At 28.0% G+C, this 20,252-nt stretch overlaps 1 protein-coding gene across 2 annotated transcripts in view; it reads left to right on the forward strand.

Moving 5' to 3' along the window:
• Positions 1-11,222, forward strand: part of LOC107444676 (protein turtle) — a 38,966-nt gene extending 27,744 nt beyond the window's left edge. For both annotated transcript variants that reach the window (XM_016058891.4, XM_043050682.3), the window contains exons 16-18: positions 621-761; positions 2,126-2,207; positions 7,848-11,222. In XM_016058891.4, the coding sequence (XP_015914377.1) occupies positions 621-761; positions 2,126-2,207; positions 7,848-9,372 (1,748 nt within the window). In that variant the 3' untranslated portion in view covers positions 9,373-11,222. The remainder of the gene's footprint in view (positions 1-620; positions 762-2,125; positions 2,208-7,847) is intronic.
• The last annotated feature ends 9,030 nt before the right edge of the window (positions 11,223-20,252 follow it).

Raw genomic sequence — 20,252 nt, forward strand, 5'->3', positions numbered from 1 at the left:
GTATTTGAGAAATATATTTTTGGGGAAAAAATAAAAAGTAAATCACAAGATATAAATACAACCAAATATCTATATTACTTTCTTGAGATCTTTGTACATTGCATAATTTTTTGCACTGATTTAAAATAAAAAAAGTTGAAAGCAAGAGAAAAGGCTTATGGATACTTTTAAAATCTATTAAAGATCTTGAAATTGAACTGTATAAATAGTTATTACTTAAATGTATTTCTCAGAAGAATTGTGACATGGAATTAAATCTGAATTTTTTGAAATTTATATTATAATAACTTTATTAACATTGTTTTTACCAAAAGATTCTGTTAAATAGTATAGAATTAAAAATTAAAACTTACAGAATTAGAACCCTTTTGCGAGTTTTCCATGAGATTTTTGAAAAAAAAGTGGCATTTCATATGAACTATGGTATTATTTATCTGTAGTGGCCAGCATAGCACTTAAAAATTAAATTTTTTATGTCAAGAATCATATGTTTGAATATAAATTTTGTTACCACTCGAAAATTTTTTCTCTCACAAAGCCAGGGAATTCTCTGATAGTATCGTTAAAAAATATTTTTAGATCTATAAATATGATTAATCACTTAACTTTCAACCTTTTAGGAGATGATGATAGTTATGGCAGAAACAGGGCTATTACTGCTGGTGTTGTTGGCGGTGTTTTATTTTTTGTTGCTGCAATTATACTGTCCATATGTGCCGTTAAGATATGTAACAAACGTAAGAGAAGAAAGGCAGAAAAAGGTGATTTGATTTATTTATTATCTGTTTTCCGAAAAATGTGGACATGCTTGTATTTTTACAAATTGTATTTTCTAATCTTTTTAAACTATTCTCATTTTATACTTACTCAAAATTTAATATTGAAGAAAAAACTATTAACTTATTTGTTTTTAATTTTATCCATCAAGTGTAATAAATTCTAATAATGTTGCATTTTGTTTTTAATTAACCGAAGAAAGTAAAAGTCTTTACTTTTAATATGATTAAAGTTAAATTTTTACCCATAAAATAATAGAATTATTAAAATGTAAGGCAACCTAGAATAAATTTTGAAATTTAAAAAAATATATATATATATATTAGCTTTTAAAACCTGTGTAACACCCAAAGAAAACTATGTATCTTGCGTTATTCACAGATAGCAACAAGACTACGTCTTCTATTTTTCTATTCGGCTAATTAAATTATTAAAGCAGAATCAACTATAGGCAATGACATGTGTCTGCAATTATTCAGCGAATATTTATAATGGATTTGCTGAATATTAATCAAATAATGTAAACAATTTTTTTTTTAAAGATTTATTTCTCAATCGTCTCATTAAAAAAATGATTACTATTTTTGAATCAAGTTTGTAGTGTAGTGAGAATGCTGTACGTAGTGAATGATGCCTGCATTCAAAGACTTAGAATTTACTAAAATTTTACAGTACAGAACCCGTTATCCGGAATTCAGAAAACTGGAAAACCAAAAAACCGGAGCGAAATTCGATAAAATTTCCCCCCATTTTAAAAAAAAAAAATTTTTTTTTCCTCAGAAGATTTTAGGATTTTTCTTTCTTTTTTGAAAGATGTTTACCTTACCATCATTTTGGAAATATTCATTAGTGTATTACTTCATCGCTTTTTCTTCTTTTTAAGATTATTTAAAAATTTTTTTTTTTAGTTTGGTTTAACAATAAAAAAAACGCCGTTTTGTAGCGATTCAGAAAACCGGAAAAATCAGTTATCCGGAATAGCGATGGTCCCGATCGTTCCGGATAATCGGTTCCCTACTGTATTTTGGTATTTATTGGTGTTGTAATGATTATGTATTTTGCACCTTATGTGTCATCTGTTAAGCATTGCAGATGATTAGCACAAGTCTCAATAGCAAAATAATTCAAACCTTAGTTCCTTTCTCATAAAAAATAGGAAGCCATTTTTAAACATTTTTAATGCATATAAGTATATAGCTTTTTTGATACTTTTGGTCCACTCAGGTTTAATGAGCACCTGTTTAAAACCAGTAAATTGTTTGGTTCCTACGTTAATTTTGTAAAAAAATCAAGTGCATATATGTATTTTTTTATTTAAATTCAATTTTGTTTATTTTATGTTTTGTAGCTTACATGATGGTTACCTGTTCTGTGCCTGAACAAAGAAATGGAGGACATTCACATGCAGGCTCTCCTCTTCCTGTCAAAAAGTAAGTATATACTCAATGTGACTTGTTTTAAAATAAACTTTCAAAACATTCTTTTTTATTTTATTCTACATAGTTGTGATTTTCTTATCAAAACACTTTTTCTCTGATTACTTTGCTTTTAAAATGACTCCTATATTTTCACTTTACTTAATGGTTAAGGTGCTTATGATTCCCCCCCCCCCCAATAAAGCGCTAGAAGCCTTAATTGTTGGAATTAGAGGATTCTTAATTAACTGAATGAAATTCCACATTTACCAAATTCTTATTTTAAATTTGCTAAATGAAGGCTAGTTTGTGTTTGTTAAATGCTCAAGGTGTCTACTGATCACGAAAATTTACAAATTTGAAAAAGGGTTACAAAAGTCCCTAAAAAGTCAAGATTTCTTTAAATGAAGTCACGAAATTTTTAATTTCAAAAGCTTCCAGAAGTGATAACTCAAAATCAAATTTGCCTATCATAATGACGTCATATTTATAATATCAAAATTATAAGAATCGCATGAAAATAGGCCAAAAATTATATATAACTGCTCAGAAACAATCAGGAAAGGATGTGGATCTTTTACAGAATTGTTAAAAACCAAATAGTTAATTGTTATACCTCATATTCGTAATTCACATGTAAGAATAACATTGCTTTAAGGATGTCAATGTTTCAAAAAATTGTATGGAAATGGCCACAAAACTATATTTATTTCTACATATATATAATAGATTTAGGGAAAACAGTCAGAAAATGGCATGACTACATGATGGAATTATTTTAAGCAGAGCTCATCAAAAAGTGATCACACAAATCTGAAATTTTCATATTGCATTAACGTCATATAAAAATTTTGGAAAAGAAAAAACCAATAGGCTGAAATATTCAGCAAAAAAGCTGTAAACAAATTCAAAATTTGCATTTTGTAATAACATTGAAATTTGAAAAATCATGTGGAAATGATTGGAAAATGATATGGATTTACTGGAATCTTTGTGAACGAAGCACGTAAAAATGTAAAGAAAATTAAAAATTTATTGGATAATTAAATATTAAATTTATTGTCGTAAATAATATTGTATAAAAAACATTGAAGTTAGAAAAAAAAAGAATAGCTGCTGAAGAATGATTGAAAATCCATGTGAATGTTTGATGAAATCACTGTTGTAAATCAAGCACTTAAAAAAGTTATAAGTGAAATATGCGTAACATTGTAAAATTATCAAAATCGGAAGAAGAAAAAAAACTCATGGGAAGGGCTAAAAAATGGTCAGAAAATGAATATCGAAAAGTAAAAACTCAAATTCAAAATTTTTCATTCTTAATAATGTATTTAAAATATCAAAATTTGAGGAAGTATGTATGAAAGGTCAAAAAAAAAATAAAAAAAATTGATAGTTGCCAGGGTAAAAAAAACAATGAAGTTTATGATGGAATCTTCACAAATAAATGGCATCAAAAAAAGATTACTCTAATTTGCTTTTTATAATAATAGTTTAATATATTTTAAAGTTGTATAATAAATATTTTAATATATATAAAAATCGTTAAATTTGGAAAAAATTTGGAAATGACTGAGAAAAAACGATAAATAACCAACGAAAAAGTTATCACAAATAGTTTGAGATTGGAAATGATGAATGCGTCGCAAATTGATTGCATCAAAAAGTGATAACTCAAACTTGACATTGATGTGCCCTAACACTATATTGAAAACATTATAATTAGTAATAAATAGCTAAAAATAACAATCAAAATACCTTTTGGATTTTCTTGAAAAATAGGTTGAAATAGACCTTTTTAATTAATTACTTAATTTATTCTCTATTTGGCTCTTAAGCAGAATTGAAAGGCTTGTGAAGCATAAATTTTTTAAATGTCTTCTCATGATAACTTTTTATTATAAGAAAAACTAAAATAGGGATGATTATTTAAAACTGCAAGATAATATTCTAAATCCATTTTTATCTCAAATTGCTCTGTGCTGATAGTCAAAGTGCACAGAAAAATAACAGTACCTAACTTGAAATTTTTTTTAACATAGAATTATTCTTATGTCTAATTCAATAATGTAAATACTTTGAGAAAAGCATATCATCAACATTTCACTCAGTATATCTGGTTAATAGTCCAGTGAAAAATTTCTGCATTTTTTTTATATATTTTACCATTCTCACAAATGTAAATTACATTCAATATTATTTACTTGAATTGAATAATTTCTATTTAACATAAGTATGTTTATAAGAAAGGTGTTTATCTTTATGTATGTTTATCAATAGATAACCCTAAAAAGAATACAATATAATCTAGGTAAAATTCAAACCTTGTAGATTTTGATATATTGATTTTTTTTCATTCATACAATTTTAGGATTTTGCATTTGTCAAAGTTATGATTTTTCATAAATATGCAACTTCCAAAATAGAAAGAAAAAAAATAAGTGAACTAAATCATAGTGAAATATATTTCCTGGTGAAAATATTATGATCTAAAAATTACTTTGTATAATACATAAGGACGCTTAAAAGATTTTGATGCACTTGAAAAATATGTTGCAAGTAATAGAATATATTTAGCCAGCTATAATTTTTCTATTTTGATGCATTTCAAAACAGTAACACTAGACAAGTAAAGCTCAGAAGTTATCATATTTTGATTGATTTAAGTTTTGCAATTTATAAAAAAGTATATAAAACAGTCTTTGGAATTTTTGTGTTTAAAATTGAAGATAATGTATAGCTGTTTTTGTGTTCTATTTCTCTAAGCAAGAATTTTTTATAACGTTATAAATATGTTAGTTTTAACTCTTTAATAGTTTCTGAAACTTTTTAATATAAAAAAATAAACTATAATCTATTAAAGTTTCTTTCTTTTCTATAGTAGTTTCATTTAGTTTGTAAAATGTTTTAAAAGGAAGAAGAAAAAAAACAGATAAAAGAAATTTCTTTAAAGACTAAAATTGTGTTAATTGTTTTATTCAAAACATAATTTGTTAAAAGTATAAATTAATATTGTCAATGTGATTTAAATTATATATTTTTGAGATTTGGGTTTACATTTTATACTTATGCATAAATCTTTTTTACTGTTGCTGCCGTCTATAACAGAAGAAAAAAAGGTACGGCAACTGTCTTCACATTGATGTGTTCTAATGGAATTGAAACGGAATGTTGAAAACGGTTGTGTTTTGTTTGCATTTATCTAGATATTAAATCTATCCATGCATGCATTTGATGTCTTGAATTATTTTTTTCGTGCATTCTTTAGTGTTTGCATCTGTCAAAGGTTTTTTTTTTATTTTATTTTATTCATAACTTCGTGAAAAAATTATGCAAGTAATTAAGGTAAATATAAATAACATCAAAAACAGTAGAGTCCCGATTATTAGAGTTAGTGTGTACCACACCTAACTCGCATAACCGAAAAACTCGTTTAAAGCTAAAATTATAAAAAAGGAAAGAAAAAGAGTAGGTATAAATGTAATATATTTAACAAATACAAAATTTATACGAGTGCGCTACATACAATTCATATTATAATTAAACAGCTTACTTGAAAAAGTCCTTAATCGTTTCTTGTTTTGCATTACTGAGGCGCTTTTTTGCAGTCATGTTTTGCTTTTTTTTAGGGATTACAGGAAGGCTGGTGTCTCCTTGTTTTTCTGTATATTCAATAGCACTTTCGATAGCTTTCAGTCCATCTGAATATAAGATTTTTGTATTTTGATTTTCGTCGTCACTATTTTCATCATCCTCACTAGATTCATTTTCATTATTGACGATATTGATGATTAATTCGTCGAATCAAGTTGTTATATTTCATTTTCCTGTGTGTTAGGAAGATAAAATTCAGATTTTTTTTTCGGCGGTAATTTAAAAAATAAACTAGAACAAAAATCCTTGAAATATTTTATAGCTCGATTAAAGCAGAAACTTGGATAATCGGGACTCTACTGTAATATTAAACAATTTGCTTCTTAAAAACTAAGGTTGGCCAGTTAGGATTGAGCATGGAATCTCCATCAACTGTATCATGATGCAAGATTCAATTATGCTTGCCAACTAGACTAGATATCTAATAGATTGAATTTTAGAAATCATCTCCTGTTGTCATTAGAGCCCATTACAAACTTTGGGCGCTTAATGTAGAGACCAATGATTGCCTATGTTATTATCTGCCTTCTGATCCAAATTATGGCAGTGTAGTACATGCATAAAATATCTTTAAAAATCTCATATTCCTTATTGTTGTCAATTGTTAAGTTATAAAAAAAAATTCTATTCTTAATTGATCAGACAATTTCTTGGAAAATTGAAGTAAAACATTGTCTTGGGCATTTCAGTGACAACAGCAGAAATTTAACTAAAGAAGTTTTTTCTTAAAGAATATTGAATTCAGTTCATTTTGGTTTACAAAAGCTTGAGTTCTAATTTTTAATTGTAACAATTTACATAACAACCTTATTTATTTAAGCAATTGGAGAGATGTAAAAACTTATTATCATATCAACTCATGGTGGACTAACTTCTTCTGTTGGAAACTCTTCCAGGACAGCCAATTTTAAGACCTTGTCTGGCAGTTTCTCATCCCAATCACTCTAAAATTTCTCAGAACCACCATAGTTTTGGCCTTCCTTTTCCCCGTCTAGTGGCGGGCTTGCTTCATTGTTTTTAAAAATTTTTGCACTTTTGATTATATTGTGTTCTAAAATCCTTTAGATTTCTGAATTAAAAAATTCATTACCAATAGCTATTTTCAAGACCTTCTCTGATGAAGCTTTATGATACTTCTGAGAACAAGTTAAATGGCAACAACAAATAATTATTTTCTTCTGTTAATAAAATCTGCACTAATGTCAAAATTAAATTAAAACGTCTTTATCTTCTGGCAGCTCTTTACTTTAACATCAATTCGAAGAAAATATTTCTATGTTCCTTTTAAAAATTATAAATGTCTATCAAATATTTTGTTGCCATTATTTCATTCTGCGCTTATTGGAAATAGAAACATTTACTTTGTTCTTGAATACAAATATTTGATTTTCAAGGCAAAATATTATAAATAAAATTAATATTCTTATACTTTATAATTTAAGAGTTACCAAAAAAACAAAACAAAAAACCTAGGGATTGTAACGTTTAGTTATAGTTAAGGTTGAGAGCATCTTTTTCTTCTTCTTTTTTTCTTTAAATTTTTTATAGTGATTTTGAAATCTAATGTTTATACTCTATTAAAATTATATAGTAGTTATGAGCACTACTGTTTGTTAAAGATTTTTCTGTTATTTCACTTCTACTAATATTCTTTCTTATGAACTAATAATTTTCATCATGCTTCTAGTCATTAAATTTGAGAAATAAAAGCATTGCAATTATAGACATATGCTAGTTTTTTTATTCAAACTGATGCATGGAGGAAGGGAAAAAAAATTGGAATTGTTGGAAATTCATTATGTTCTTATTTTTGATAAGCATGGAAGTTATTTTCTTTAGATGCATGTTATTAAAAGATTACTTTTTTTAACATTTATTTTTCTGATGACACAGTGTAGAATTTTTTATTTAAATCTGTGATTATGTGTCATGTTTATTTGTATAACTTAAAATGTTTACTTAATACTTCTTAGTTAATAAAAATTTTTCTTTTTCTAACAGAGATGAAGAAGGCAGAGTACCAAGTTTAAAATTTCCCTCTCTGGCCAGCTTAGGTAGAATAGGCTTAGCATCACATCCCAAGGAGCGAACCAGAACTTTTCATGGATGGCCGGTACACTTGCGCCATCCTAGAGTTGCTCGCTATAACATTCAAATGGAATATTCTCAACCATTAGGCTGGATAAGTCGTTCAGCTGATGGTAAGTTTGTGCTTCGTGGTAGTGCTGACGATGAAGAGGGAGGTTTTGTTAAAACAGTTCCATCTAATACTCACTCCCTCATTCCGTCCAACCATGCTGGAGCCAGAGGCAGTATTCGTAGTGATGGCAGTGGACAGAGCAGCCACCATTTGCACTTGAGTCCTTCAACTCCTTCATATGGTCCTTTTACTACTCCATCTCGTTTCCATACTAGTAGTCCTGGCTTAGGAGGTTCTTTTTTCGCTGAAGATTTGAGTTCTATTCGTCAGCCTTCCTCTGTTGAGCGTTCTTTTCCTAGTACTGTATCGAGTCACTTGACACCACCATTTCCAATGCATTTTCGACCTATTCAACGAGCTCAAGATGCTCCACCGCCAAATTGGATGTTACATCAGCAAGTTTTAGGTTCTCCCCTTCAAACATCTTTTAACCAAGGTTGGCCCGGTGCTCGTCATTGGTTACCTCTGCAAGCTTATCCCTCAAATGGAACTGGTCCTCGCTTTTATCCAGTTCGTCCCAGTGGACCTCGCAGTTTTAATGGATCTGTTCATCCTAGGCAACAGGTCTCACCTGGTCACCAACGACCATTGGCAACTAGTAGTCCACCTCATTTAGATTCTCATTTAATAAATCGTGTTTCTCAAGTTCCATGTGGTCCTGATTCAAGTGAGAGTGGTGGAAGTGATGTACATCAAGTTACTTATACAAGAGATCGTCTTTTGGGTGCTGTGGAACGTGTAAGGAATGCTGCTTATCAGCGACAACAATATCTTCCTGAACTTCTTTCAGAAGTTGATGGTTCATTAGCTACTAATCGACGATTAACTACTCCCAGTCGCACTAGCGTCACAAGTGGCAGTTCTGGCCATGGAAGTAAAGCAGCATCTCTCGCTCATTCAAGTCTGCAAGGGGAACTTGATATTAACAATCGTAGTGGAAGCAGTAGTGGTTTTGCCAGTAGAAACCATTCTGCTGCTTTTGCTTCAACATCACTGACACCGAATGGTGTACATACCATTCCTCATCATATTGGTGGATCTTCACTTTTTGAAGCAGATTCACCACATTCTGAGCCAGCCCTACCAATTATGGATGGATTCAGCAGGTCTCGCCACAGAGCAGCTGGTACTGCTCATCACAATCGAGACGCGTGGAATGATCGTGGTCTCAGTGACAGTGAATTATGTAGTGGTATGTATCCCACTGGACCTCGAAAATATGAAAATACCGAGGCCAGGTGTGCAGCATTAAAAGAGGAGTTTCTTCGTTTTCGACAAAGACAGCGTGAACGACAACGATCAGTAGAACTCGAAAGCACCTGCTGATACTGCAACTACTGCCAAATTTAAAATTGATGCTGTTTGTTTGCCTGGGCTGCACAGAGATTGCAGGAGCTTCCTATAGTGCAATAAGTTCATATGAACTTGCTTTTTTGACGCAGTATGAATATGTATGCTTGAAATCTGTTTTTTTCTTAATTTATTTCAAATTTAAAAAGAAAAATGTCTCTGTGTCCCATGTTTGTTAATCAAAATTTGTCCAGTGTTATATCATCCCATCACTTTGAATTTGTGATTGATTTATTTCATGTACATATATGTGTAGTTTTGCACATTTGTATATTAAACACATGAAAATGTTTTAGAGCCTTAAAAAGAAAACTTTATTGATGTTAATGTGTATTTTAAAATATATTGTCGAAAGTTATCCCTCCTATTTACTGAAACATAAAGTAGTATTTTGTGGTAAAAAAAAAATTCTCTATTTAATGACTATTATATGTTTTTTTTCCAGTGTTATTGTTAAACGACTAAATAAATTCATTAATTATTTATTTTTTTCATTTCATTATTTATTTTTGTTAACTATGAACCAATCTTATACATTCAATGTGAATTTATGGTGAATTTCTTTGTTTTTAATATTTTTGTTAAATTTAAATAATTTTATATTTAGACACATTTTATAGAGCATTATACATTAATTTGTGTATACATATCTTTACAATTTAATCATGAACTGATTTTTATGCAAACTTTCTTTATTCTATTAAATCTGTTGCCCAGTGAACTATTAGAAAAGTATGAAATGACTAATATTACCCTACAAATATGTTAACAATTATGATTTTTTTAAAAAAAAATTTAATTTAATAAATGGTATTTTAATTATTTCTTGATTTTATGTTAACGATATTTAATTTATTTGTTGCTATAAAATTTGTTATTGTAAGTAAACATTGTAACTTTTACTTGCCGCTTGCATTTGTGTGTGCTAACTTGATTTTATAAAAGCGTTATTTAATCAATAGCTAATTTACTTTTATCATATCTTTTTTCCATTAATTGATAGTTAATATTTATTAAGTTAATTCTGGTTATAAATTTTTTTTTTTAATATCGTAATTGCCTTAAACATTTTCTACAACTCCGTTGTGTAAAACCTAACAGTTGTTAAGAGTTCAAACAAACATGTCATATCTGTTGATAGGCTTTAAAGGTTTATGAACTGTTAACAAAGAGTTCCAAACTTAATTGTTTCCCAATAAATTTTTTGTCTCTGTTTATAAAATGATTTACTCAGGAAACCAGTAATTTATTTTTAACTAACTTTTGTGTCTGTGAAGATAGAATCTTGCAATTAAAATTTGGACTGGCTAGAGCACTCAGATCTCTACTAGAACTCTGTACCTGATAACAATGTGTTTCCTTGCTGCTAGAAGCAGAATTTATTGCAATTATATTTCCAAATGGATGTCAATCAAAACCTCTCTTCAAATGCCTAGAGTGCTTAAATATTAATTCCTGCTTTGTGCTAAATAATAATAAAAACTTCTATCATTTCCTGACCACCAGTATTATAATTTATCTCTGCAACTTAAATTAATTTGCATTTGAAAAATGTAGCATTTATAAGTTCAGTTGGGTCTCTGTGGTAGATGATAGTAAAAGCTTGCCTGAGCACCACTTGCAGAACTTGCGTCGGAAAATTGCCAATAGAAAAATTTGACTTTTTTTCTGCTAGTTTGAAAGCTCTAAATTCAACTAGATCTTTGTGCTATATGCCAATACAAATTGCAATTGTTTCTTAAATGGTACCAGCAAATTTTATTGCCACTTAAAATTTCGACTTTTTTTTTTTTTTATAAACAGCCACAAAGCTGAAAAGAGAAAAATAATTAAAATATAACAGATATTTTTAAAAAACTAAAATAAAAAGTTGTTTTTCAAGTAGACTAAAAAGGAATAGACTGTTTTTGTGAGACCAATTAAGATAAAACATATACTTTGTTGTTTTTGTGCTGTGTTTTTTATTCCACTTGATCCAGTCCTTAGCTAGATCAAGTCCAGAAGACCGTTCAACCACAGAAAGTCATGAACCAGCACAGGATTTTCGAAGAAATCACTCTTTTTCCAGCTCTAAACAGGAGAGCGAATGATCTGGAGTGTCTTGGTGTGAACACAGGAAGCTCCTTTTGTCTTTACATGTATAAAAGTGTACAAGTATGTCTACTGATAAATCTGGTGATGGTGGTCTGTAATTTTCTATCACCCTTTAGTTCTGGGGCAGTTTCAAGTTGTTTTTGTTGGTACCAGTCCTGAGCAGGTGGAATCCTCCAGGTCCTGTTATCCGCTATTTCACTATAGACCACTTTTTTCTGTAGGTTCTATAAAAATAAATTTATTTCTTCCTTTTTAGTCTAATTAAAAAGCATACTCCTTCAAAGTTTTATTTTCTTTATTTGGTTTATATTTTTTGTTACTAATATATTTTTTTGATAACAAATGTATTTTTTAATTAAATATTTTAAATTATATTTAGTTTTATTTATTTAATATTTATATGGGTATTTTTAATAAAAACTATAAAAAAAAAGGCCAAAATGAGATTATTTTTCAAGCATTCAATTGTTGTAAATATTCATCAAAACTGGTTAACTGTGGAGCTTCCATAAAGTATTAAAAATATTATCCTTAGAAGGTATATAAAACTAATGTACAAATCAAAAAATTATCATAGCAAACTGCTATTTGTGATGTGTTAGAGAATAATATGCCTGTTAAATTGTTTATTTTAATACTACATAGCAAAAAATATTGTGTGAAAAAAAAACAGGTAATACTGTGTGAAATATTAGAAATGACAATCTTTATGTCTTATGTCGTCATATCAAAGTTATAAGTGCAAAAAGAAGAAAAAAAATGTAATCTCTTTCTTAATCTTTATTTTAAAGTCAAGGATTTTTTTTATTTTAATTTCCTCAGATGAAACATGCAGTTTTATCTTTGGTAATATTTTTGTTGTGCTCGTACGATAAAATATTAAATGTTTCTGTAAAGCTGGTATGTATATATTCCTGTAAAATAATATTTCACAAGTCAAGGTTTTTATAAAGCAACATATGTACAGCATTCCTTATGATTGTTTATTTACATTCTCATTTCAGGTTTTTTAATGTATTTGATTTTCTTACTTTTTCTGAAAATGTCATTTGAAATGAATGCATTATATTTTTAACTGTGAAGCACTTTTTATTTTTTTTGAATGCTATATAGATAACTGGTTTGTTGTGCAGAACAGCTATCAAGTCCTATTCTAAACTGTGTTCTTGGTCAATAGTTAAAAAGTAATGTGGTTCCCATTCATTGATTGGCTCATTTATATTATTCTAAATAAGGACCTTTACTTATAGTAAAAAAGGATTTACTTGAATGTCTTAGGCCAAAAGTATCCGTAGTTTCCAAAGTTCTGTGGAATCACTGATTTATTGTTTTTAGCTTTGGCTGATTTGAAAAACTATTCACTTTTTGAAATACTTCAGAATTATATTATACTCATCAAATAGTTTAATTAAAAATTCTAAACATAAAAGAAGTATTTTAACCCATTGGTGGTTTAGCAATGGGCAAAACTGGGAGAATGTTTTACGCCTTCATACTATTTCCCTATCTAATAACATAAGAAAACTGGTTTTGCTGTACAGAAAAAACTGCATGTTAAAAAAAACTTTTTTCGTGCAGAACCGTCAGTGCGTTAAGGTTCATTAAAAATATTTGGATATTAGTGTAATATCTATTCACTGAATTTCTATAAAGTAAACAAGATTTTAATACCTGTTTTCGAGTACTTAGGAAAAAATATATAGAAATATTTCTTTTTCTCTCATTTTTAATACTGTGTAATGGTTTAATTGTTATAAAAAAAATTATGTTTAAATGACATATAGTATCAAGAGGGTGTTATCATCAATGTTAGTTCTTCAAAATACCTCCAATTTTTTTTTAATGTTTTTAAAAAAGTTAATATCTTACATGTCTAGCATTCTTGAAAAAGGAATTGATAAATAACTTAAGATCTAATGGATGAATTTAGTAGCCGCATTCTAGAAAATATAATATAGAATGAACATAAATTTTAACCCCCTTCATCTTAATATTAATCTTATATTTTGCCCTGTCTTTGAAACTTTTCAAACAGATTAAAAGATTTTTTTTTATAGACTCTTATATTTGAAGATAATTCCTTGCTAAAATTAATTTGGTTTAATTATGAGGTAATTGTGCATAGTTTTTATGCAAAATTTGAATGGTAAATAGATTTTGAGTAATGAAGTTTTAAAATTCATATTTCTCAATTTTTGAAAATAGTTTGACTGATCCTGTTCAAGTTTGAAAAGTTTTTGATCATTAGTAGAATAAATAATAAAAAATAAGTAATTATAAAAATAAAAATGAAAAAAAAATTTTTTTTTTGCTTGTATAAAAAAGTTTTCTAATTAAGTGTAAAAAATGTTTCCTCCACTAGATCTGGCGATTTGACAAAATACATAAAATGATAAATTTAATCATCTTTTCCGACCATATTTTTCTTATTGTGGATACCTCCATAGTTTAAAGGTCAATAATGTAAACTCAGCAATGTAAGATTTGTTTATTTAGGAAAGTACTCTTTGTGTCTAATTTCGTAATAGAAAATATTACCTGCTCTAATTAATTAGCGTATTTTGGGTCTATTCTATAAACCATTAACATTGCATGTTAGTAGAAGAAAACCTTATCATTAGATCAAAAGTTATTTAGCTATTCCATTTTTATTTTTTTCACACTCTGTACATGTTTTTTATTATTTTTCTAATGATATTCTTGTCGGGTTAAAATTTTATGCATCTTAAAATCAACTTTTTTGCAAAATTAGAGTAGCATCTTCAGTTAGAGAATTTTTGCTGTTGAGAATTTTCTTTCCTATTTAAAAATACTTTTAGTTTTTTGCAAAACACAATCTTAAAACATTGAAGTAATGTCCGTATCGTTGCAATACAAAATAACTATTGTAATTAGGATATTCATTCAATGTGGTTGATATTTACTCAATGTATAATTGTAAATGTTCTTTTCAATCGAACTTACCTAAAAATCCACTTGTCTTTTGGATTGAAAATAATCTTTATAATTGAGGATTCCATTCAAACAGTATAGAATGACAGTCCTGATGAAGTTCCAGATGTTCAGCAATTTACTGAAGATATTTAGCATAGCAAAACATTGTCTAACAAATTCTTAACTGTATCACCTCCAATCTTATAACTTATGTCTATTCTCAATGCTATTAAGTTGTCATGTGATAAATTGCTAGAGCTGAAAATTTTTAAGTTAACACATAGTTGACGACTTTAATATTTATTAAATTTTTTTTAACTAAACCTTATATACAAAAATCAATTTAAAGCTTTTTTTTATTAAAAAAATGTTTTTCATTATTAAATAAGTACAAATTTGAAAAATTAATGTTTGGAAGTGTCTGGAAAATTTTACCTTTAACACAGAAAAAGACACCACTGTTTCATGCTATATTTCATAGCTTTAAAATGTTAAATATAATATTTTTTCACTTATTTTGTTCTAAATGAATACAAAATAATGAAAAATATGTTTAATAAAAATTCTACATCAAAGAATTATTTTTTTTTTAAAAAAAAATAATAATCTAACAATTTAAGTCAAAGATTTTTTTTTTTGAAAAAAAATCAAGTGGCTTAAACCTATCCTCAGTCTATCTGAAATAGGTTAGATGTTATAAAATAAACAAATTTATATTTCATAAATCTGTTAAATTTTTTCATTTTAATGTTGGCAGCTATGTGTAACATAATTATTTACTGCTAAACTTAATAAATGAAATTAGTTGGGGTTTGGGACATTTACAAATCACTTTTATTGATATCGAAAATTCAGCATAACGAAACATAGGCCATTGAAAGTTGTTGAAAACCTACAAATGCACAAATAATATGCTAACTAAAAGAACAATCAATTCCTTTATTTATTCTTTGTTGTTCATTTAAAATTTTGATCTATATTTATTATTATAGTTTATAATGAATTATCATTTTTATGTAATTTACTTAACAACTTCAAAATAATTTTGAATGAAAGTTTATTTTTTATGCTTATTTTAAATGACATTTTCTTTTTGCATGTTTTACTTTTACTTGCTTTTCTATTAAATATCCATTATTACTTTTAGCATTTTAATAATGCATTTTGCATTATTTTCAATCATTTAATAATTTTGCAATATCAACAACATTGTATATATCACAACTCATCAGTATTAACTTTTTTAGTGTACTTACTAAAAATATGTATCGCACAATTAGATTTTATTGTATTCATTGTTAGTTCAAGCCAAGGAACGAGCAAAAGCTATCTCTCTAAAAAAAAATTTAAAATATTTTTTTTAGTTTTTTTTAATATTTAATTCTTTTCATTTTTCATAGTTTAATAAAAATATAATATTTTACTTGAATCATTATTCTTTGTTAGAAAAGATATTAAGTAGGACTAGATTGAACTTTCATTAAATATTAGTACAATTGTAATAATCATTAATTCTTTTCGAACTATAGAATCATGATAAGGATCATTTTGTCCCTACTATATCTAGCTAAAATTTAATTTTTGTTAATTATTTCATTGTTTGTTGTGTGTATTTTCTTTTTCTTATTTTTCCAAGGTCCTTTTTTTTTCGCTGTTTAAACACGAGTATATGAAAGTTTTTACTAAGAAGTTTTTTAAGCTTGTTTTAAAGAAAACACAATATATTTTGCTGAAACATAACAAATATTTTCAGTATTTATGCGTTGTGCATTCAGAAATTTCTAAACTTCAGTTTAGATCTTGAATAAAATGCCAAATTTTTGTGTATTCTAGATTTGCAAAATGAATTTGTAGGAATCAAAAAAGAAAGAAAAAAGTTTTGGCATAAAATCGCCAAAAACAAGAAAGTTTCTGTTTAAATACAAATATTTTTTAACTAAGTAAGCAAAAGATTTTTTTATGCTCTCTTGTCTATTTTTTAATTCTTTTTGTAATATGTTATTGGTGGAATAGTTTTATTGATCGATGCCGCATTAAATAGAAGCCATTTTGTTGATGTAACTTTTTTGTGATATTTTTGGAACAGTCATAAATATAAATTATATAAAAATGCATTCATTTTGTTGTTGCGTTAAAGTTTTTACTTAGATTAACTTTTTTTAACTTTATTTGTAATTTGCTATATTTTGAATCAGTTTCATAAATATAAGCTACATAAAATAATGTCTACTTTCTTAATGCTTCCAATTTCTTTAACTCTCTTCATATTTTTTTTTTTTTTTTGGAACAGTTTTATTAATATAAAAAACGAAAAATAACCACTTCGTTAACGCATCAATTTTTTTTATTCCGACTTGCTTTTTAAATTTTCTTTATTGTGTTATTTTTGAAGCAGTTTTCCGAACATAAGTTATTTTAAATTTAATGTTCTCTACCATCTACATTTTATGTTAAATTCTATGCACTTTATCCCTTTGACTTCTAACGGGACTCATTTGTCCCAACAAATGTTTAAAAATTAGTAATGGACATATGTATCCCACCATTAAGTACGGTCTGGACATATATGTCCCAGCTTCTAAATTGATAACCACTTGTCAGAAAAATCCCAAATACTGAATTGCCTTATTTGTGATCTATTTTGTCCTTTTGAATTATAAAAAAAAATCATTTTTTAAAATTCGTAGTCAAAGGGTTAATGAAGTAAATAAAATACTATTGAGTAAAATTTTGGGATATAAGAATAAGCTGTTAGTTGACATACTATTTAAAGCAGGGCTCTTATTTTTCATAATTTTATATATATATAGCTTTTGCTTTGTCCTTGAATAATATGTTGGGATGATATAGCAGTAAAAAATATATATATTAGTGTTTTGCTATGCAATCCTATACAGCAATAAGTGACAGATGTAATTCATAGAGGAGGGGTGATCGTTTGAAGGGAGAAGATAATCTTCTCTGTGCAGCCCTGTGTTATAGTCAGTTCCATCATTGTACTGTTTCATATCACCAACTATTTGCTGAATTTCTATTGCACACATTCCCATATATACATTCCATGTTTTACTCATTGAAAAAAAAAAAAATTATGGCTGCCAATCAATTGTGTTATTTATGTTTCCGGTACAAATTTTCGTCCCTTCTCGGTGGTCGCTCCGAACGGCGTCGGTTTTTTTTTTTTTTTCTTTTAGTCCTTTTTTTTCTGTTTTTATTTGTTTGTTGACACTTTTTACAAGTTCAATTTTTATATACATAGTTGATTAGTTATTTCCTTTTATTGCATGTTGTTTGGTCATTTAAAAATATTGGAAATCTTAGATTAAGTTATTTGATAAGAAAACAATAAAAAAAAACTATTGTGTCTATTTTGGTGTTGTTTATTTGAATATTTTATTGTGGTCTTTTTTTTATATTTAATGAAAATTAATTTTGGAAAAATGGAAATATGCCTGAAGCTCAAATTCCAAATCATTGCTACTTCCCTACTAACACTGTATGCCAGTCTCAGCTATATACATTAAACACTTTTGCACAAATTAATACATAACATTGAAATTTGTACATATTGAATATACAAATATGACTACTTTTTTTAAATAGATATAACGTATATCTATTTAAAAAATGTGATTCTTCCGCGGATTCGCGAATTCCCCTTTTTTTCAGATTTTTCCATTTTTCCCGCTAATTTCCGCGGAAATTTTTTTTGTTGCACAAGTTAAAATATTTTAATTTTCAGTAATTAAAGGAATTTAATTTTCCGCGGAGCGAAAATATTGGAAGTCCTCATTCCTCCCTCTGAAGTTTCTCCAAAAATCATTTCCTTAGGATAAAACTGGTTAACCTTTATACAGGGATGAGATTTTTTAGCGGATTTTCGCTTTTGTCTCGAATTTCAGCCTTTTTTTTATTTTTATCAAAAACTCCGATTCTTTAAAAGTTTCGGTTTTTTTTAAAATAAATATCCCGCTTTTTTAAAAAGAATTCAGTCGTTGAAATGAAATAATTATATTTACTTGCGATTTTCAAAGATAAGCAGAAAATTCAAACTACGTCCTATCTGCTAACCCTTCCTCATTTTTATTTTATCTATTTTTTACGCACGGAAAATAAGATTTTCCGTATTTTTGCCCGTCCGCCGGATAGCTCGTATTTTCGTAATTCAGACGTCACTGCTTCCTGTTTTCTGGCGTGAAAGCAAACGAAACAAAAAAAAAAAAAAAAAAATAGAGGAGGATTTGCAGTGAAAATATTTTTTTGCTCATTCAATTAATCTTGTAAATTTTTATTTATTATGTCTAAACAAAAACAATACAAATAAGCCTTTTAGAAATCCCAAGTCCAGACGCTGCAAATATCTCGATTCTCACTCACGCGATTTTAATATCAATCATCGATTTTCGTATTTACCTGATTTAAAAGTTGCGCATTGCGATTCTTATTTGCGCTATTTAAATATCGTACATTACGATTCTTATTTACGAGATTTAAAAATCCATTATCGCGTTCTGTATTTATGCATTTTTAAAATTGCTATTTTATTATCAAACATCGATTTTTGTATTTACCTGATTTAAAAATTGACTAATGCGATTTTTATGCAAGCGATTTAAATATACATTGTGATTCTTATTTGCGAGATGTAAGAATCCAATATCACGATTTGTATTTACGCGCTTTTAAAACCCTATGTAGCTATTCGTATTCACGCGAGCTTAAAATCCAATGTCGTGATTCGTTTTTGCGGTTCTAATATCAAACATCGATTTTGTACTTATACGTGCTTTAAAAATTGGGATTCGGATTCTGCGCGATTTAAAAGTTATGCATCGTGATTCGTATTTGCGTGATCTAAAAATTACGCATCATGATTTTTATTTTTGCATTTTTTAAATTGGATATAGAGTTTCATATTCATGTGATTTGAAAGCCTCATATCGGGATTCATATTCTCTCAGTTTAAAATCATGCATGTGATTCATATTCATATAATTTTAAAATTAATCATCGGGATTTATAATCACATGGTTTACAAGTTTAAAAATTAAAAATCACACACAAATATATATTCCTGGATTTCCTCTTTTTTACTTTCTGACTACTCTCATCCCTGAACGTTGTGTGCGTATCTAGTTAGATCACATAATCTAGTGCATGCACTAGATTATGTGATCGATTCAGATGCACTGGAGATGTGATCGAACGGCACACCCCTCATTTCTCGAACCGCAAACCTGATCGAACCATAGCGTTACGTACGAACCTCCGTTGTTAGTCTGAGAACGAGAATAGGTGGTGCTCAAGAGCGTCAGTTCATATATTGGAAAAAGGAATCTTTTTAATTCATTTTCAAAAAAGAAAAAAAAAAGTTTAATGCTGAGACAGGTAAATTTAGAAAAGGTTCTACATTAAAAAAAAAAAGTTACTGCTCTGCTCCTTTTTCACTCTCATAACGTAAAAATGATTGGAGGACAAATATGGAATTTTGCACGGAGCAAGGCCATAAAAATTTAACACAGAGAAAAAGTAAGGTTTCATATTTTTAGAAGTAAAGTGTATATTTTACAATTTATTCTGAAACACTTAAAAAAAAAAAAAAAACTACTGAAAAAAAAAAACGTACAAATTATAATTGTTTTAAAGTGCTAAGAATTCTGCTTTTTATCACTTACCGATCCCAAGAAATATTTGAACAGTTCATTTTAGCTCGCTTCCTTTACTCTTTTCCCAGTTTCGTTTTATACTATAATGATTTTAGGAGCTTATCTAACTAAAGGGGGGGGGGGGAGAGCCCAGCTCTACCATCGGTAATGTTTGCTTAGCTC

The sequence above is a fragment of the Parasteatoda tepidariorum genome, chromosome 5, assembly GCF_982258835.1.
Source record: "Parasteatoda tepidariorum strain Cologne lab strain chromosome 5, Ptep-v5.0, whole genome shotgun sequence".
Classification (NCBI taxonomy): Eukaryota; Metazoa; Arthropoda; class Arachnida; order Araneae; family Theridiidae; genus Parasteatoda; species Parasteatoda tepidariorum.